Raw genomic sequence first — 22,452 nt, forward strand, 5'->3', positions numbered from 1 at the left:
TGTACAGGTGACATTCCCAATACATGGACATATTCAATTCAGTCAACATGACAATTAACACATTTAGTACACTCAACACAGATAGTACATTTTGTACATCTGACACATGAAGCACATGTGGCACGCCTTGTTTAAACCATACTGTGAGATCTGACAGCTATAACCAAAATGTACAGCTTCACTCAAATTTTGGTACTGTTATCCCTTATATAAACTGTCATTCACATACACGTGTTTCAGCTTATATTAAATTTGTGATAAAATTATTCATAGCAATTTAAGTAAAATTTCCTATTTGTTTAGTTTAATGAAATGTGACTTGATTGGAAGTGGGTCTGCATCATGATCTAACTGATAATATTCTATAAATATACTCATGTTACCATCATGTACATGTATATTAGTATAAGTTTGTTCCAGTGGATTGCATTGTTATAGAAATATGTTCCGTGTCATGATCATGTTTCTCCCTTTCAGCTCGGAGGTCACTTGAGCTTACGAAAAATGTCCTTGATACCATTTTCAAACCTTACTATTAATCCCACAGAATGTTGCCATTGTATTGTACAGAGAAACACTAATTTTCAGTATAGACTGACTTGATAGCATGTTCAGTTACCTACCTTAGTCATGGATGTTCTGTGCATATTATAATAGCAGATAGATATAGCATTGTAGAAACCATCCTTATAAAAAAAGTCAGTCATTCTCAAATTGGTGAAATCACTGTAACATTACTGCTTTTCTCTCTGAGGCATGTAGAATTGCCTCCCTTTGCATGAAGTTTAATATAAGACTATTGCAGTTTGTCTCAACTGTGGTGGAAATTTACTATCCCTTTCTGCTTAAGTTTAGGACTTTATTTATATCGCCTAAATAAAGATGTTCTACATGTAGTTACTTATATTGAATTAGCTACCACCTGCCATCGGCAAACTGTTGTTTAATGAGCAGAATGTAATAAGTTTATCAATCTGTGGATGATAAGTAGAAGTGGGAGGTCAAATTATAAATGTCACGATATCAAAAATAAAATGTATCTGTATATGAAGGACTCCAGGAGTAGACCAAGGGTACATGTTGTTTCCTATATCAGTCTCCAATGACAAAGTTGTGTACTTTGAATCCTATATGAAAGAGGTTCACCTGACTGAATTCCAAAGATCACTTTAAATGTCGAAGTTCGATTTAAACTACAAATTTTGTCCCTTCGCAACAGGAGGCCTTATAAGATATTGCATAATGTATTAAGTAGCTGAACAAATTTATCACTGAGTATCAAATTTATTGTGCTGTTTTCTAATCTGACCACGATAATGTCAAGACACAAATATACATTGTAACTACCAGTAAACTTTATCTTCTTACCCATGAATCAGGAAAGGAAACAATTCATATTCATTTTAAATTTATAGAATGACAGCAAATCTTTTTTTTTATACTTTATAAGGCATGATTTTTATAACTCTTATTATTTAATTATAGGTAACATTCTTGCATGATTGCATGTATTTTATTTTATCTATTCATTTATATATCTTTTTTTTCTTATGTAACTTCAATTATTTTAATCTATTTAGTTATAAATAGAGTTATAATTCTGATATTTGGTATTTTGCTTTTCGTAATATTGTGATATTGAACATATTGTAGACTTTACCAGCTGAATGAATCACAAAAAGCTTCTATATGTGTTTAGGTAGCTTCCATGTGTATATCTGTAGACATGTTTATTCTTAGTACAGGCTATTGGAAGTTAATATGTATCATTGTGATATTGATCTTTTAAGCTTTGGAATTCTTGATTATTCATGTCACTCCTCGTATAATTTGATACACAAGAGAGCACTCTGTTTCCATTAAACTCCTTAAAAGCCTTGCAATGGGGGAAATTAATGTTTACACACGCTTAACTTTGTCTGCATTCCATAATCACAAACATATTTACAGCAGTGTGTGTTTTCTTTGTCCTTTCCTTCCTTCCTTCCCTGCTCAACATCATCTTCTTTGTTTATTTTGGTGGGGGGGGGGGGGGGGGGGGTGGAGAGGGGTTAGAGTATTCACCCATTTTTTTTTGTTTATTTTTCTTTTTTTTTCCTTGCACACAGATATATATAAATGTTCTTTAAACTGACTCCTTCCAGATGACATTAGTTCCTATAAGTTTGTTTTATTTTACCAAGTACAATGGAATTAAACCTACAGCTCCATATACAGTCAGAAAGTTTTCTGTTTTGTTATCTTGTGTTCATTATTAAAAGCCCATGTTTGTCATCTGAATATGCAAGATGATTTTACCATAAACAAGCACCTGATATATAGAATAAAAAGTTTATGTATACTTCAAACATTGGTTCTGGTTTACTACTGTCCTGTAGATAATTATTAATTACAGATATAATAGTATATAAGCTCTGTGGTGTGTTACACTGCCGTTTCATTAGTAACATTAATGGTATGATGTTACATTTTCCTGGTATTATCTGCCCATTAGTTCAATAGCATTAATTTTCTGGCCCTGCGGCTTAGTAACACCTTGGGTTACAGTGGCCTTGTGACTTAGTAACACTTAACAACACTATAGTGTTGCAGAGGCCTTGTACATTAGTAACATGAGCGCCATGATGAAAGTAGCCATATGGCTTATTAACATTAACACTGTTGTGTTGTTATGGCCCTGTGTCGTAGTAACACTTAAAATATGGTGTTACAGGGGCCTTGTGGCTTAGTAACATTAACACCATGGTGTTACAGAGGTCCTGTAGCTTAGTAGCATTAACACCATGGTGTTTAGTGGCCATGTAGCCTAGAAACACTAACACTACAATGTTACAGTGGTCCTGTAGCTTAGTAACATTAACACCATGGTGTTACAGAGGTCCTGTAGCTTAGTAACATTAACACCATGGTGTTACAGAGGTCCTGTAGCTTAGTAATATCAACACCATGGTGTTACAGAGGCCCTGTAGCTTAGTAATATCAACACCATGGTGTTACAGAGGTCCTGTAGCTTAGTAACATTAACACCATGGTGTTACAGAGGTCCTGTAGCTTAGTAATATCAACACCATGGTGTTACAGAGGTCCTGTAGCTTAGTAATATCAACACCATGGTGTTACAGAGGCCCTGTAGCTTAGTAACATCAACACCATGGTGTTACAGAGGTCCTGTAGCTTAGTAATATCAACACCATGGTGTTTAGTGGCCATGTAGCCTAGAAACACTAACACTACAATGTTACAGAGGTCCTGTAGCTTAGTAACATTAACACCATGGTGTTACAGAGGTCCTGTAGCTTAGTAACATTAACACCATGGTGTTACAGAGGTCCTGTAGCTTAGTAATATCAACACCATGGTGTTACAGAGGCCCTGTAGCTTAGTAATATCAACACCATGGTGTTACAGAGGTCCTGTAGCTTAGTAATATCAACACCATGGTGTTACAGAGGTCCTGTAGCTTAGTAATATCAACACCATGGTGTTACAGAGGTCCTGTAGCTTAGTAACATTAACACCATGGTGTTTAGTGGCCATGTAGCCTAAAAACACTAACACTACAATGTTACAGAGGTCCTGTTGCTTAGTAACATTAACACCATGGTGTTACAGAGGTCCTGTAGCTTAGTAACATTAACACCATGGTGTTTAGTGGCCATGTAGCCTAGAAACACTAACACTACAATGTTACAGAGGTCCTGTAGCTTAGTAACATTAACACCATGGTGTTACAGAGGTCCTGTAGCTTAGTAATATCAACATCATGGTGTTACAGAGGTCCTGTTGCTTAGTAACATTAACACTATAGTGTTACAGTGGCCATGTGGCCTAGTAGCGTTTTTTTAATGGTTTATACTTTTCTCTGATTTGTTACATTTACTCAGTATAGATTGGAGTTGTGTTGTCTTATTAGAAACATTAACAATCTTATTCATGGTTTGATATTAACGCTAGGTCTTTGTGATGTTACCAAAGTTATAGTAACCTAGTGATATTTGACTGCCCCTTAATGTTACTGAAATATACCCTTTGAGTATACAGAATTGGAAGTTGGAAACAATATCAACACTTTGTTTGAAAGATCCACTTTTGTATTAATTTTAATGTCCTGTATAACATCTACATGGCTACATGTACCATGGAAATTTAATCAGATTTTGCAATAATGCAATTTTAAATTTTCTTTGGAATTTAAACAATTATATATTGTCTGGTCCCAAATTAGGAAAAAAACATCTTTAAATGTATACTTGCTAGTTATTCTTCTTTCATTTTCTCAGTATTGGTTTTCTCTTCAAACCTAGAACCTACTTCTGTACTAACTGTTGTCCCAGACCTAGTGTTTTGCTGCCTTAGCAGGTGGCACTGGACTGCTGATGGCTGGGTTCACTGGTTGGTATAGAGGGTTCCTGGAACCAATACTGTAGATATTGTAGTGCTACCTCTCTCTAATGTGTATGTCCTCCTCTCTGTCAGATTCCACCGCCCTTCAAGCCTCAGGTGACCTCCGAGACTGACACGCGCTATTTTGATGATGTCTTCACTGGGGAGTCAGTGAGTCTGACTCCGCCCAACAAGCATGGGCCTGGGGAGTTCCAGTTTGGGGCCTTCAACCTGGCCAATGGAGGTCACCCACTGGAGAGTATTGATGAGGAGATGCCAGAAGCCCTACCTTACTTTGAAAAGTTCTCCTACCATGGTAGTAAAGTGTCCCTGGCCCACAGCCATGCCTCCAGTTGTATGAGCTTTGAGACTACGTGGAGCACATGACCTGACTGAAAGCCCCATAGAGTCATGAGGCTCCCAATCAAATGTCATTATAAGGATCATCTGCCATGGTGCCATCCTCTGCTTACAGGTGACATGGTCTAGTTGTTATACTGATCATGTGATTTACAGACTAATTTGTCATGCATACCATGGACAAGGATTGGTGTTCACATGTACATCTATTAACTATTTGATCCATGAAGTGTAATCATTGAACTATATGAAATAGACAATGGTCATTGCGTAATAGCTATTTTACCTGTAAATTGATCATAATCAGTGTTCAGAAGAGAAAATAAGTAAGAAACCTTTTCAAGTGTGGTTTGAATGATGATGATGAGGTATTTAACACACTGATTATATTACTTGTCAGTCGTGACCTTCAGTGACCTGTATCCATAATATGACTTCGGTCCTTACATTGCGCTTATTTACATGCTTGTTAACTGGAAGCTGATGTATGAAAGATGCTTAGAGCTACTTATGTAATGGTGTAAGGTTCAAAATTTGTGTAACATGAGTACCCAACATCCACATATTCTAGGTGTTGTCTGTATCAATTCAGACTGGTCTGGTTATGTCATAGGACACATTTACAGAGACAGGGTTGTAGAATTCTGTTTTAAAAGTAGGCCTAAGTATTTTATGTACAAAGTAGTTGTGTAGTGATGATTGTCTCATTAACTTCAGCATTTGTTAATTGTAGTTAGTACAAATTATTACACACATTTACCACTTTTTGAGATTGATCTAATTATTGAACAATGTTTTACAGGTCTTGGTTTTCAAAGTACATGTTTAATTCTTATACAAGCAAAATTAAGAAGCTTGTGATTAATCTTCGTGGAATTTTGAAAAGATTCAAGTTCTGTACTCTGTTTTAAAGATGATTTATAAATATCATCTTATCCATCCATGTATTATTTTTAGTTTCATTGTCAAGAATTTATAAAAATATTATAATAGGATCTCTTTTTCATCTTCTGATCTTTTTTGTGACTATTTATGTGTAGAAAAATAGGTTAGAACCTTCAATATTGACTTCATACTTGTGTGCTCTGTCTCAATAATAACATAAATAAATTCAGTAGAACAATCATAAATTGTTAAGTATTAAACTAATAGTATAAACATGACTGAAGTTCAAGGGACAGGTCTTCTGGTTACTCAGGGTAGGTGTTCAGGACAACACATACATACAGTTTCTGGGTAGGTGTTCAGGACAACACATACATACAGTTTCTGGGTAAGTGTTCTGGTCAACACATACACACAGTTTCTGGGTAGGTGTTCAGGACAACACATACATACAGTTTCTGGGTAAGTGTTCTGGTCAACACATACATAAAGTTTTGGGTAGGTGTTCAGGACAACACATACATACAGTTTCTGGGCAGGTGTTCAGGACAACACATACATACAGTTTCTGGGTAGGTGTTCAGGACAACACATACATACAGTTTCTGGGTAGGTGTTCAGGACAACACATACATACAGTTTCTGGGCAGGTGTTCAGGACAACACATACATACAGTTTCTGGGTAGGTGTTCAGGACAACACATACATACAGTTTCTGGGTAGGTGTTCAGGACAACACATACATACAGGCTCTGGGTAGGTGTTCAGGACAACACATACATACAGTTTCTGGGCAGGTGTTCAGGACAACACATACATACAGTTTCTGGGTAGGTGTTCAGGACAACACATACATACAGTTTCTGGGTAAGTGTTCTGGTCAACACATACATATTGTTTCTGGGTAGGTGTTCTGGTCAACACATACATACTGTTTCTGGGTAGGTGTTCAGGACAACACATACATACAGTTTCTGGGTAAGTGTTCTGGTCAACACATACATACTGTTTCTGGGTAGGTGTTCTGGTCAACACAAACATACTGTTTCTGGGTAGGTGTTCAGGACAACACATACATACAGTTTCTGGGTAGGTGTTCAGGACAACACATACATACAGTTTCTTGGTAGGTGTTCAGGACAACACATACATACTGTTTCTGGGTAGGTGTTCAGGACAACACATACATACAGTTTCTGGGTAGGTGTTCAGGACAACACATACATACAGTTTCTGGGTAGGTGTTCAGGACAACACATACATACAGTTTCTGGGTAGGTGTTCAGGACAACACAAACACACAGTTTCTGGGTAGGTGTTCTGGTCAACACATACATACTGTTTCTAGGTAGGTTTTCAGATCAACAAATACATTTGTTTCTTGGTAGGTGTTCAGCTCAATATATCTGGAAAGTATCTGTGTTTTCTAATCAGGTCAACACAAACAGGTTTAATAAGATGTTCCAACAACCAATGAAATCCATTGACACTTCCTTGTACAATATCTGATGAAACTATAGGCTATTTTTGAACCATTGTTTTTAAATAAATTAAGATTATTTCTTACTTTGTTAAGAGTTTGATACATTTTTTAATTGATATTTTTACAATTTCTTAATTGATATTAAGTTTATTTAATATTTTAGGGGTAATTTTTTCAAAAGAGATAAAATAGTTATTGATGGTTAAGTTGTTGTCAATCATGTTTGACTGTAACATTGGTCTATATACTGTTTACCACATGAATGATCACGCCAGAGGTTTATGATGTCCAGTTCGTCAAAAAAGATACTTTTTTAAAGTCTTGTTCAGAATGCTTGTAACAGGTACAATTATTGTGCTCTGACGGTTTTTTATGAGCTTTTTGTTGGGTCACCTTTGGATTCTTTATAAGCATTTTGATAGGCTGTTGAAACAATGCCTTCTACTATATCTATCAGAGTTTTATTATAAAATCATGTCAAGTTTGACTTCCTGAAATTGATCTGACTTGTTCAAGCATTAAGCTCAATCTATCCTATGTCAAAAATTTTTCACTAATTTTAAAAGATAAATCAGAAGATATATTAATTGTTCTCTTTTTTTTCTTTTTTTTTTTTTCTTTTTGCAGAACAATTCAATTGAATGAAATACCATTTTTTTTTTAAAATGTTAAATATATCAAGATGTAATTAAAAAACTTTGAAATCAGTGTCAATGTAACATGAAATTTCATAAAAAAACAAGCAAACTAATTGTGATGTCCTAATCAAGCATAAGATTTAAAATTAGAATACTCGTTAACAACAATACATATAGAACTTAAAAACTCTGGTATGGATAATATATAGAAAACATTAAAGAAAAAATTGTGAGACCGCAGACAGTTATCTAAGGCTGCCCATTTAAATGTCATATTGATCATGTTTTTACCATTACTGGGGTCACTGTCCGAGCTGAAGAAACAGAATCTTGTAATTGAGATAAGGGATCTATATTGGTAAAACATCCAATGTCATGGTCACATAATTTGATATACATGAACCAGAAGTAAGACACTCTTTTTACTGAGTGATCATATCTTTCTTTGTACTACATATTAGAAAGAGTGCTGAAAATCAGCATAAAGTGAAGTTTTCTGTTATGTAACACAATCTAGATCGTCGGTGAATAATGCTCCCCAAAGTGATTTAGTTTGTTTCAATAGAAATTTTTTTAGCAGATATATATAATTTTTTTTTTATTTTTAGCAGTTTATATAAATTGTGGGGATTACGTTTGAAATTTTAAACCCTAAAGGATAAGAAAATTTCTTGATTTATTTTAAAAAATTCAGTAAGTATGTAATAATTTGCACTAGTTAGTTTCTTGCAGTGATGACCTGTTGTGAGCCATGTGCACTGTTCTGTATTAAGTGATGACATAGAGATGTTTTAATTTGAGTGGTGTATGAGATCACAACAACTTAGCTGATTTATGGTCAGAGTTATTGTAAATATTTTTGCCACTTTGATGTTAAAAGAAATGTATAGATGTTATTTCATGTTCGGCAGTAGACCTGTTGTATGTGTGGTACTTCTGTGATTTTATAGACATTTGTGATAGTTGTATTTTTGATATTTCACACTATTTTATTTGTAGCATCTAACAAATAAAAAGATGTTTTAGAAATGAAGACCATTAAAACATATTGATTTAACAGTGAGAGAAGAAGAAATTTAATTTCTGTAGATTTTGAACATATTAGCGTCACTTTGAAATAAAATGCCAAATACGTATAAATGTACAAATGAATACATATATTTACATTGTTAAAAATACATAAAATGTATATAGATTAGTACATACTATACTGCATTTAAATCTTTCAATGTAATATTTTTGTTCAATTATTGAATTATTGTTTCCTTTGAAAACATTGGGGTTGGAGTGAGGGGTGGGATGGGTTGGAGTGAGGGATGGGATGGGTTGGAGTGAGGGGTGGGATGGGTTGTGTTGGGGGTGGGGGGCTGAGGATGTAGCATGTTTTCAGTGGATAGCTATGGAAAGATTTTATTCCTACATTTTAAAAACGGTTTCTCTTACACTTTTACTTGACCAAACTTGGCAATAACCAACATCAGTGAATTCTTACTTCTACCACTTAATGCTATAGTTATACTGTTATCGGAATTAGTCCTTACATAAAATTAATTTTAAGATGGTAATCAATGACACACTTACAACATGATTAAAAAGTTGATTTTTGTGTTTTATTTTTCGACATATTAAATTTTACCATTTAAAAAAAAATCTATTTAGAATGGAGTTAGGAATTTCCTTTCTTTTTCTTAAAATGTTACTTTTTTCATCGTAAGAAGAAATTTTACTGAAAGATCACAAAGTATTATATACTCTGTCTTTATTGGTGTTGTCCCATGTAAAAGGAAAGTTTGTCTTTAATTCCTTCACTTCCTTTTATGATATTAAATAGATGTGGCCATCAGAAAAAATAGATAATATACTATTCATCTGTGTCATTACTGAGACATCAACAGTCACAACTGGTGACAAAAATGTAAAGAAATCCCTGTAGTTATGTTTCAATAATGTTGATTTAATATAATGTTGATTTGTTGAGTTTCAAAATTGTTTTAAAATTTAATTTTATGCTGAATTAGGCATATGAAGTGTTACTAGTCTAGTTTATCACAGTCGTTTCATAGATTAGAAATAGTTGATATACTGACATTTTCAGGAAATTCAGGTCGTTCTCATTATGAGGCTGAAAGTCACTACCTCAAAACAAGTTTCAATAAACAGATCGCTTCATAGCTTCGTGTGGTGGCTTTTTAATGTTGTTTTTAATTTGCATAATTTTAGCCAGCTGAATTTAACAAAATTTAATCAAAGTATTGAGATAAGAGATAAATTAAAACCACATACTAAGGTTTGTTTGTATTGCACCAGTCACTTATAAAGTTACTGGAGCATGACGGTTTGAAAGGTTTGCTCTTCATTTAGATTTACCTGTCTTTTGTCGTGGATATGTATAGAGTCCTAAACATTCAAAAACTTTTTATTATGATATCTATGATTTCTTATATAGACATTGTATCAGCTTCCTATTTCTTTTTCCATGTATGTTATGCTAAGTGAATATCATTCATTCATTGTAAAATATTAAGGTTATGCATAATGATTCAGATCACAAGGTAATTAAAACTCCTAAATAATACCGTGACAGGCATATACAAACTGCAACAACCTGTACATCCTGTTTGCAAGTTTCTTTCTCTGAAATACAGGTAGGGGGTATATGAAGATAAACTACTGTCTACATTTACATATACCTTTAAATATCACTATAATGTTTCAGACTTTTATAGATTGAATGAAACAAAGTATGCAACCAGAGATTCCAGCCTTCTCCATACAAGTTTTAGTGAAAAGCTGTAGTAGAGAGTTTTGGTTAGACCCGATAGGAAAAGTACTGTATGAATGAAGACTGATTGTTAAAACCCAGGTATATAAAGGGCATACAAGTGTACAGGTTGTTATGTTTGCTTTCATTTTGTAAAATATATTGCATTGTGTGTTTTCAGTCTGAGTAAAATATGTTACTGTTAGAATTTTTATACAAATAATGTACAATTATGATAATGTATACAAGATATATGTATCATTGTTTATTGTTATTAAGTTCTTGACACAATTTTTTTTATAGTCGATTTGTCTGGATTAGACTGTCCCAATCTGTTTCGGGCTACAATCTCTAATATTACCTTGTATGATTTGGAGTCAGGAACTCTCAATATTATGAATATTCTATAGAATATATGATGATTAATACAAGGTGTTATGCTGGTAGTAGTTCTGACCTTAAGGGGCCAGCATCAAGTAATATTTCATTTGAGCACAAACCTGGATCCATTATCGACTAATTCTGTGTGTGTAAGAATGGATGCCATTCAGTGTCAGGAACATTTATTGTCTGTTGGTCAGTAACAGGTGAGAGGATGGGATATAGTACTAATATTTTCTTGTGGAAAGAGGAGCAGTGTAAGAGTCGTCAGTTATAACGATGAGAAGTCCAATAGATAGAACATAGGTTTTTATCTAGGTCACGACTAATGCTACTGTGTGTGTATGTGTGTAAGGATACCAGTATATAGTCTGTAGGGTTCTCGATAACATTTATCCTAGATTGACCCATGAATGATTGGTAGAACATCACATAATAATTATTGATAGTAAGAAGTGATGTAAATATGTGGTGATAATCTTCTTGTGTATTGTAAAGAAGTCAGTAACCATGCTAGATCAATAAAGTCAATCATGTACTATCATTGTGTTCTTCTGATTTGCAAAACAGGCAATGCTCAATTTCATTTTCAATAATTAATATGACTAAGTAGCTGTGGGATTGTAAAACAAGTTGTCACCCATGTTTATTCCTCAACCAAATTATAATGGTCAGTTTCTTCTGTCCGTTGTAGACATTTAGAACAATAAAAATAAAGTATACACAAGATTGTCTTTATCCGTCGCTTGTAGTATGTAACAGAAATATATGGTACCTAGTAACTGTGAATTATGGAATCGTAAGGTCATTCCCCACTCGTCTTTAATCAATACATGAATTATTTATATTTCAAGGCAGGACCGACCAATCCAAATGGCAGATAGGTTGTTCTCTATAATTTCTTATATGGTAGGAACATGTTTTTGAGAAATCACAACACTTTGTGCACTGGACACCAGTAAGCTGTTCAGGATAGAATCACTGAACCAAGAGATCTGTTCATGATAGAATCACTGAACCAAGAGATCTGTTCAGGATAGAATCACTGAACCAAGAGATCTGATCAGGATAGAATCACTGAACCAAGAGATCTGTTCGGGATAGAATCACTGAACCATGAGATCTGTTCGGGATAGAATCACTGAACCAAGAGATCTGTTCAGGATAGAATCACTGAACCAAGAGATCTGTTCAGGATAGAATCAGTGGGTACAAGTAAGCTGTTCAGGATAGAATCAGTGGGTACAAGTAAGCTGTTCAGGATAGAATCAGTGGGTGACAGTAAGCTGTTCAGGATAGAATCAGTGGGTACAAGTAAGCTGTTCAGTGGGTACAAGTAAGCTGTTCAGGATAGAATTAGTGGGTACAAGTAAGCTGTTCAGAATAGAATCAGTGGGTACAAGTAAGCTGTTCAGGATAGAATCAGTGGGTACAAGTAAGCTGTTCAGGATAGAATCAGTGGGTACAAGTAAGCTGTTCAGGATAGAATCAGTGGGTACAAGTAAGCTGTTCAGGATAGAATCAGTGGGTACAAGTAAGCTGTTCAGGATAGAATTGGTGGGTACAAGTAAGCTGTTCAGGATAGAATCAGTGGGTACAAGTAAGCTGTTCAGGATAGAATCAATGGGTACAAGTAAGCTGTTCAGGATAGAATCAGTGGGTGACAGTAAGCTGTTCAGGATAGAATCAGTGGGTACAAGTAAGCTGTTCAGAATATAATCGGTGGGTACGAGTAAGCTGTTCAGAATATAATCGGTGGGTACGAGTAAGCTTTTCCAGATAGAATCAGTGGGTGACAGTAAGCTGTTCAGGATAGAATCAGTGGGTGACAGTAAGCTGTTCAGGATAGAATCAGTGGGTGACAGTAAGCTGTTCAGGATAGAATCAGTGGGTGACAGTAAGCTGTTCAGAATATAATCGGTGGGTACGAGTAAGCTTTTCCAGATAGAATCAGTGGGTGAAAGTAAGCTTTTCCAGATAGAATCAGTGGGTGACAGTAAGCTGTTCAGGATAGAATCAGTGGGTGACAGTAAGCTGTTCAGGATAGAATCAGTGGGTGACAGTAAGCTGTTCAGAATATAATCGGTGGGTACGAGTAAGCTGTTCAGGATAGAATCAGTGGGTGACAGTAAGCTGTTCAGAATATAATCGGTGGGTACGAGTAAGCTTTTCCAGATAGAATCAGTGGGTGACAGTAAGCTTTTCCAGATAGAATCAGTGGGTGACAGTAAGCTGTTCAGGATAGAATCAGTGGGTGACAGTAAGCTGTTCAGGATAGAATTAGTGGGTACAAGTAAGCTGTTCAGAATATAATCGGTGGGTACGAGTTAGCTGTTCAGAATATAATCGGTGGGTATGAGTAAGCTGTTCAGAATATAATCGGTGGGTACGAGTAAGCTGTTCAGAATATAATCGGTGGGTACGAGTGAGCTGTTCAGAATATAATCGGTGGGTACAAGTAAGCTGTTAGAATATAATCAAGTAAGCTGTTCAGAATATAATCGGTGGGTACGAGTAAGCTGTTCAGAATATAATCGGTGGGTACGAGTAAGCTGTTCAGAATATAATCGGTGGGTACGAGTAAGCTGTTCAGAATATAATCGGTGGGTACGAGTAAGCTGTTCTGGATAGAATCACTGGACAGTAGTAGGTTGTGTGGGATGGAATTACAGGGCACCAGGAAGCTATTCACGATAGAATCGCTATACATCAGGAAGCTATATTGTCTTGCCCAAGGTACAACCACAACAACATAGAGTTATCATTTTCTCAGCCTTGCCTGAAAAACCAACTGCCATGAATAGGAAACATCAAACCACACATCTGGTACCCTAACATCAAGTTACATAGGTTTATTCTCCAACTGTCTGAGCTGTCCCTGCTTCTAAACACAGGGAAAATCTCTTACTGGAAACATAAGTATTTTACAACTTTCCACTCTGAAACAATTGTTCATAGAGCAAATATTTTGAATGCAATTTTAATATACTTGAACATCACTACATAATAAAATTTTATTGCACCAAGTTAAGAATGTTTACGGTACATAAAAATATAATTAAGTGTAAATTTATGTCCCTGATATCTAAGACTGTTTTTTGGTCTATCTATCTTATGGTCTGTTTATCTGCACACAACTTACACCTGTAAAACCTATTGTTTGATAAGGCATTTGATGACCTTGACATTGATCTTTGCACCTACCAGTGCTTATTAGTTCTTAGGTTTCTCTGAATAGCTTCAGTTTTTTTCTGAGAAGTTTTGTCAGATTTAAACCAAATTTTTGATATATTGCTTTCTACCAATTGGATCTCAATTGAGTATATATCGGTAAAACTTTGTCAGTATTTGCCTGTGAAAACTATGTGAATTTAAAAAATATCTTTAATTCTTACCATCAAATTTAAAAAAAAAAAAAAAATTGAAATATTGCTTTTTATCAATGTCATCACCAGCAGTTTAAGTTTATCTATTCAAAGCACAATCCGTCATTATTTGCCAGGGTTATTGGACTTTCAGTTTTAAGAAAGGTTTCTCAAACATTTTTTATTTTCTTTTATCATTATTTTCTGTATATGATTATGATACAGTTTTTTATGCCTACAATAAAATTACTAGGACATGTAGACCAATCACCATTAAACAGGTAAAAATTACAATAATAAGTGAACACTTGAGAATAACATAGGTCAAAGCACTCATAGATTTTCAAATACACATAATTTGATTATTCAGATTTCTCAGTATTGCACTCCGTATCAGGAAGCTTATGGAGAGACTAGACATTTGTGTAAAGTTTCCTGGTGTCTGTATAAGAGTTAAGGGGCAAATGTTTGTTTGATACATTTATTCAATAAACATTGATGTTGTAAACAGATTTTGATTGTCCCTAATACTGGTATTGTACTGATTTATCTGTCCTAAAAGCAGAGGTTACTACTTACTATCTAATAAAACCTATATTACAAACATTTTTATTGCGTAAAGCACAAGAATATCATTACTTTAACACATGCTCAGATTTCACCTTCACTGTCCCATACATATTGAATTTTTTTCTGTCCTCGTTAATCAGAGTAGTAATGCTCACTTTTACAAGCTTTCAATTTCCTCCAGATAATTTAACTCCTCTTTCACTTCTCTATAAGGAATAAAATTACTGTTTTGAAGATTCTGCTGTTCTGTTTGGAGAGATTTCCCCGATGTAAAAGTAAAACGTTAAGTGAAGACATACTACAGTATTTAATCTCTCTCCACAGATTACTCCTCCATGGAAGCCGGATGTGAAGAGTATCTGCGACACAAAATACATCCCCGAGGAGTTTGCACGGGAGCCAATGTCTCTGACCCCACCTCGCCATGGTCACGGTGAACTGTCACAGAGCTCACGACAACTGCTGTCCATACAAGAGGAAGGCGAGCTGCCTTACTTTGAACAGTTTTCTTATCATGGGACTAGTAGTCGCAGCTTTGGGAGCTACCTTAGCCAATCAGTGACTGGTTCTGAAGAAATGTTTTGATGTATCATCAACAGATTAAAAACTGTTATAAATCCATTGATGATACATCAAAACATATGAATATTTTAACCTTGAAGACCTCTCCTTTATTTTGGCCTCAGTTTTAATATTTTTAATAGTTTGGTTTGAAATTCATCAACACAACATATTTACTGAATCAGAAACTTTTGAATGTTAATACTCAGCTCCCACATCTTAACACTTAAATAAGTGGTCTCTTCATAAACATTTCCCTTATAATCAGATCTGTTAAGTAAACAACAGTGATAGAATAGTGATTCTTTAACATAGAATAGGAAACACTGTCATTGTCTTCTCTGAAGATGGACACATGCTTTAAGTTTGTTTTCTGAATGTAAATGAAAGTTGTGAAAAATTATGTGTCCCAAAACAGAATAAAAACACAATGAAAATAACAGGATCTGTAGAGATATCTCTGTAAAATACTGGTGTCAGTAGGGATATCCCTGTAAAATACTTGTGTCAGTAGAGATTTCCCTGTAAAATACTGGTGTCAGTAGAGATTTCCCTGTAAAATACTGGTGTCAATAGGGAAATCCCTGTAAACTACTGGAATCAGTGTACAGTAGGGAAATCCCTGTAAACTACTGGGATCAGTGTACAGTAGGGAAATCCCTGTAAACTACTGGAATCAGTGTACAGTAGGGAAATCCCTGTAAACTATTGAAATCAGTGTACAGTAGGGAAATCCCTGTAAACTACTGGGATCAGTGTACAGTAGGGAAATCCCTGTAAACTACTGAAATCAGTGTACAGTAGGGAAATGTGTGTTACTAATTCTGAAGTGATATGCAAATGTAGATAATCAGTAACTAGCCCAGTTATGCAAGCACCATGAAACAATAGGTTAAACTAAGTTCTGTTTGTATGTCCTGATAAAACAGCAGGTTCATGGTACTTCTTCAAAGTAAAAATGAAACCTAGCTAATGTGGTGATTGAAAAATGATGCCTAATATCAGATAGGTGGACAACATCTGTTTCAGTACATTTGTACAATGTGCTTATGAAGGAGTGAGTGATTCATGATTAATGTGTGTATGTACAAAGCTATAAAATCCATAGAGTGCTTATCTATTTGTGTCATATTTTAATGTAAAGGAGGTCCGATTTCACAGGTTCTTGTGTCAGGTGACTTATTCCACTATCAAATTCTGTACTTAACAAGTCTAGCACCTATATAATCTGTGTAGTTGCCTTGCTAATATCCAAGGCGATGAGATTGTTTGTTGTTATCTTCATACCAAAGACTTGTGTCATATTAAGGGATTTTTTGTCTCTTGTTATCTGTTACATATGAATTGCTTCCAACTTCAATGACAAACTGTTGTGCCTTTTTTGTGTTATGCCAAAATGACATTTTCCTTGCAGCCGTAGTAGATTTGTAAGTTTCTATTATATATAGCTAAGTTTATTTTCCTGAACATGTTGATAACACATCTTGTTGAAGTAAGAAGTGTTGATGAATGATAAATGATTATTTATGACAAGTTTGTAGAGCTTGAAATCAAAAGAAGTCTTAAACTCTTTATGTAAGAGTTGTTAATAAGGAAATTGGTGTATGCAGACAAAAATAATATTAATTTTTTTATCCTTTTTTTTTTTCCTTTTAGTTCCTAGAATTCATGTTTACAACTACAATTTATTGTTGTTCAACAAGTTTTCGAAAACATAATGAAAAGTGATTGAAACAAGTATTTCTATCAGACTGAATTGTATGGTTTTAATTTTTGTCAAAAAACAAAAAAAAAGATATTTCAAGATGTTTAGGTCATATGACCTGAAGAGTCAGGATGACCTATAGCCAGTGTGTTTTTTGTCCGTCAGTGTCCGACGTGCGTAAATTTTCCATTCAAATGACTTCTCCTTAATAACCAAATGGCCCAGGGTGCTATTATTGGGTTTACACAATGATGATGAAGGGCTACCAAGTTTGTTAATATGAATGACCTTGACCCACTTTCAAGGTCATAGGGGTTAAATTTGCTGAATCTTTAAATGACTTTTTCTCAGTAACCGAAAGACCCAGGGTACTGATATAAAGCCTGTAGCATGCTGTAAGCTGTAAAGTAATTGAACAATTAATTTTAGGCCTATTTGGCCCCTTTCATATTTAGGTCTGTATACTCAGATGACTGTTAAGGCATGTGGGCCTCTCGTCTAGATTTAGAGGTTGTTTGTCAGCAATGACAATCCAGCCAGTAAATAGGCTTCTCCTCTCAGGAATGGTGTGATAGTTTACAAGTATGAGAATGAAAAGTTTTTATACAGTAGAAGAAACTGGTATAGACAGAACATTCTTATCGTTAGAATATCAAACATTGTTGTACCTACTGTGTATATACTATACTGCTGACCTATAGGTCTTTAACACTCTTGGCTATCACAGTGTTTCTGCAGTAGTTCCATGATGTGCTGAACACACTTCTCCAGATGAAACACCTTATTGTTGTTCTACAATATTATTTTTTTGATGGAGACATTAATTATAAAAATTGACATATTTTTGTAAATACATGTAAATTTAACAATTCATTGATGATATGTATTGAAAACAGTTCAGATGTGTTGTTTCTTGTATGTTGTGAAGGAAGACTTATGTATCCTGTTGTTTTTATAGTGCACAAGACTGGAATGCTGGCATTCTTTTCAAATTAAATCTGTTTTACCTTCCTGTATCATACTAAGGGTTATGATATATTATGAATCCTTGTGTAACTCCTCATTTCACCACACCCCAGTTTTAAAATAAGTTGCTTGCATTTTATAGGTTTGCAAATTATAGATCAACAATACAGTAACAGTGGACTCCTGCAAAACCCAGTTTAAAATGCTATCATTATGTAGTTCAGGATTTTACAGGATTTTGAACTGGTGTATCACATACTATATATTATAGTATTATAACTCAGTGTCTTAGTGGTACATAGTTTTTGAAAATCTCAAAGAGAACCAACAAATTCTTTTTTAAGCTTATTAACTTTTACAGGAAAGAAGAAAGAGTGATTTCCTGTGAAGCAAGCGTTGTTCATGGCAACAGTTAAATTGAAGTGTTCACACATTTTTTCCCCAATAAATTTTTCCTCATGCAAATGGTCTGTCTGCTCATAAACTATTTTTATATCACTATTTCTTGAGAAGTATTGTAAAGATCTTTCTCAAATTTCATTTATAGGTTCCTCTTGGTCCCTAGTTGTACCTCTTTGTTTTTTGGACTGAGGGGAAAAAAATGGCCAACAGGTTGCTATCTTGGATTTGGCTGAGTAAATTTTGTTACCCCTATTTCTTCAGAAGGACTAGATGGATCTCTCAAATTTCATATGTAAGTTTCCATACATAGTTACGCTCATTTGATTTTGGGTCTGATCAGAAAAACAAAATGGCAGACAGCTGACCATCTTGGATATGGCAGGTTAAGATTTTCATCGCTACTTCTGCAAAGGAATGTTCAAATTTCTTATCATTAAGAGCAAAAACAGAGAAGAGAAATAAGGGAAAGATCCAACTTTCAAAGAGCAAATAAAGATCGAACATTGGTGGGTGCCAAGATCCCTTTGGGATCTTTTGTCATCTAACTGAGTTTGTTGTTTGATACTGGTGTAAACGTCTAAAATGGACTTTGCTGTTGTGAAAATTAATTAGTTTTATTGACCACGGCTATTGCTAAGTAAATGTTTCACAATTTTTTCACCTTTGAAAAATTTTATTGATTCACTTACAAAGTTATTCCTTCTGGATTAGTATACAATGTGTATATGCTTTTAACAATAGGGGAAATTATTTTAGGTCTACCTTATCATTACTGTTGTCACGAGGACACTTATCTGTCTCAAAATCATGAAATAATGACTGTTTTATTTCCTTAATATTGTTTCGTTAGCTGTAAGTAGACTAGACAAAATACAAATACTTCAGTAACTGTACCTAAGTGCTTTAGTGCAATATAACTATTTGAAAAACATATTTACACATCCCATCTGTTTTTATGGACTTCTTGAATAGACACTCTATTTTACCAGCAATAAACCTCTGTCTGGTAATAAGCCATCTCATAACAATTGCTGTTAAGGTAAATAACAAAGATTATTTGATTGTCCAACAATCTTTAACAAGGATTTCTATGTAGGCTGTCAGGTCTCAGTGCATGATGAAATTGGTATGAGAAAATGCTTTCATACCTTAATTGTACCACTGCAGCATAATTTCTAAAAATAAGTCTTAATTTTGAACGAAAGATATTTTGGGATGAACTTTTCTCTTACATCTTACATGCTTCCTTTAGCTAGAAGTTAAATTATTTGGCCTCAAGTGAAGACATAGTGAAATGACATATTCAATTGTTGTTCTGATGTATGCACCACAAAGGGAGATAATCAAATCAGAGAATTTGACAGTGAGTTTTGGCCAAATAATGTATGAGAAATATAATCTATTACTGGTATATGTTTGCCTTAAGAAAGATTTTGTTAACAACAGATTCAATTAATGTGTAAATAATCATGAATCCAGTTATAAATTAGTGTTCAGGTGTATACTTAGCTTTATAGAATTATTGTTGTACTTTGTAAATGCTTTTTGAAAATCCTGTCTGAATTTTAACAATAGTATGTTTGATTTTGAAGTAGGGCAATATGTTTGAAGGGGTTAGATATAAGACATATTTGTAATTTGGATTTATATATACAATATTTGTTGCTAGTCTCTAAAGTGTCTTATCCTGTTGAGAAATCTTTTTAAATTGTTTTCTTTTACCTAGTTTTAATTGACTTATGATCAGAAATGTAGGTCTGCACAGGTGAGATTTAGTGTGAACCCAGTGATACCCACCTGTGTAATGTTTCCACCTAATATTAGCCACTGATACACAACATACAACTCTACCTACACCTTCATGTAATTTTCTATTTCAAAAATAAAAAAAAAACTTTAGAAAGAATATTTCATTTTTCCAATGTTTGATTTATAAATATATGAGACAAAGAGACCTGTTTTCTATCCCAAAACATGTACAGATATTTGTTTAATGTAATCGATAATGAGATCTATTATAATTCATTTTATCATATTTCATGACAAAACCTTGAAATGATAGAAGATTTTGCAATTTCCCAAAATCAAAACATATTCTGTATCTGGACTATCTTGAAAATTACGCGAGTCCCATTCACAATTTACATATAATCTATAACAATATGGATTGAGAGGCTCTGTAAGTACATGATGTAGCAGAAGTTATGAGTTGACTAGACTGGAATTTTACACATCTATTATGTCTGTGATGAAAAGGAAACACTAAACAAGATCAAAGTAAAAAAACTGACTGCATTGCTTTATGTATCTATCAAAGGACAGATGTAAGCCTAAGGTTTTGTGAGATATTTTTGACTAACATATCAAATTGCTAATTGCCAGCATCCAGGATCACCCTGAGATCTTCCAGAGGTAGTATAGCTAAAGCAGAACCCTTGGTTCTTGAAGATGACATTAGATACACATGCATGAATATGATTTTTTTCTTATTTTTTAACTGAAAATATTTGGAGTTTTAAATATTGGCAAAATATAGCTGAAACATTATTTTCATTTTCACTCAATAAACCATCATAAGGAGAGATTGCATTTAGAGAAAATTTGAGTTTTAATAGCGATTATATCATATGGTGTACTCCAGTAAACTTTGCTCTATATACTATGGTGTCCCTGACCTTACTGATGATAAACGTTTTTCTTGTGTAATGCTACACTTCCTTAATTGCTTTGATAAACATCAATTGTTGAGATGAATAGATGTGATAACCTGGTTGAACAGAGTTTGGTTCCATTGACTGATATGAGTTTCATTCTTGATATAGTCAGAGTATGTGAAGAAATGGAGAAAGAGGTGCAAGGATTGTAGAAAACACAAAGATAGTGTTGCTTAAGCAAGAATTGATAACATTACAAACACATTTCCTAATTCTGACTCCTACATTCCTCCAAGACACACAAACAGAATGCATTTTTTGTGTCTACCTTTGTGTCTTTGAAGAAATCTGAATTTGGGAATCAAAATATTTGAATAGAACTGTAATTTAAGTATGAAAATATGTAGGCCAAACTTATTATGTCAACATCTAGGGTCTACAGCTGTTGTCAGTTGTTCTGAATGCTATAAGCAATGGACAGGTTTTTACATATAGCATACCACATATGTATACCCTTGCCTACTCAAATCTCTTGCAATATCACTTACTATCGTTAGGCATAAAAAAAATCTGACTATAAACAAGGACCTCGTTATGTAGCCAACATAGAATTTAAATTGTCTCCAAGAAAAGCTGACAAAGACCCCCAATATGGCCTGCTTTCTCCGTTTTTGAAAGACGCAGGGCTGTAAAATGCTCCTTAAATGTAAATAGCCACATTCTTGTTCTCATCTCTCTAAAGTTGTCTGTTAGAATCAGTGACAGAAGATGCAGGGCAGTTATTTGCTCTTTAAATGTATATAACCTCATCCTTGTTCCCACATATCCTAAGTTTTCTGTCAGTGACAGAAGAAGCAAGGATGTTACATGTTTCTTACCCTGTACATAGCCTCATTCTTGTTTCCATCCCTCCTAAGTTGTCTGTTAGATTCAATAATGAAATGTTGATTGAGTGTTTAGCCTGGTGCCAGTGATAAGGTACAGATTCTGTTGTATAAATGTAATCATTTGAACATATCATGGAGTCAACAATCCATGGTGGTCATTGTCAATAAAGTTTCTACGTAGTTTCATAAAGAGATCTTGTGATTACTAATACATATTCCTGAGTCTATTAATAGTGATTTGCAAATGTTTTATGTCTCATTCACTTTATATGTCATGTTTAATTTTGAGAATCAAGAAAGGACAAGATGGCTAACAACCATTGCAGTAGATATATAGATGTTATAATGATACAGTATCTTGAGTATGTGAACAAAAGAGATAAGCCATTTCCTGTGTATAAATTATACTTTTTCAAGAAAGTGAGAAGAAGTGCCAAAGTCCCATTCTAT

The 22,452-nt window shown here is 34.3% G+C and overlaps 1 protein-coding gene across 2 annotated transcripts in view; it reads left to right on the forward strand.

Moving 5' to 3' along the window:
• LOC132558968 (RAC-beta serine/threonine-protein kinase-like) overlaps positions 1-22,192 on the forward strand; it is a 48,390-nt gene extending 26,198 nt beyond the window's left edge. The window contains exon 11 of one of the 2 annotated variants that reach the window (XM_060223594.1): positions 15,152-22,192. In XM_060223594.1, the coding sequence (XP_060079577.1) occupies positions 15,152-15,412 (261 nt within the window). In that variant the 3' untranslated portion in view covers positions 15,413-22,192. Of the gene's footprint in view, positions 1-4,476; positions 5,436-15,151 lie in introns of those variants that run through there. The other variant, XM_060223593.1, reaches the window with a different exon arrangement.
• Positions 22,193-22,452: the final 260 nt, after the last annotated feature.

This window comes from Ylistrum balloti, unplaced genomic scaffold, assembly GCF_031769215.1.
Source record: "Ylistrum balloti isolate Yb309-2 unplaced genomic scaffold, AGI_CSIRO_Ybal_v1 Utg370840, whole genome shotgun sequence".
NCBI lineage: Eukaryota > Metazoa > Mollusca > Bivalvia > Pectinida > Pectinidae > Ylistrum > Ylistrum balloti.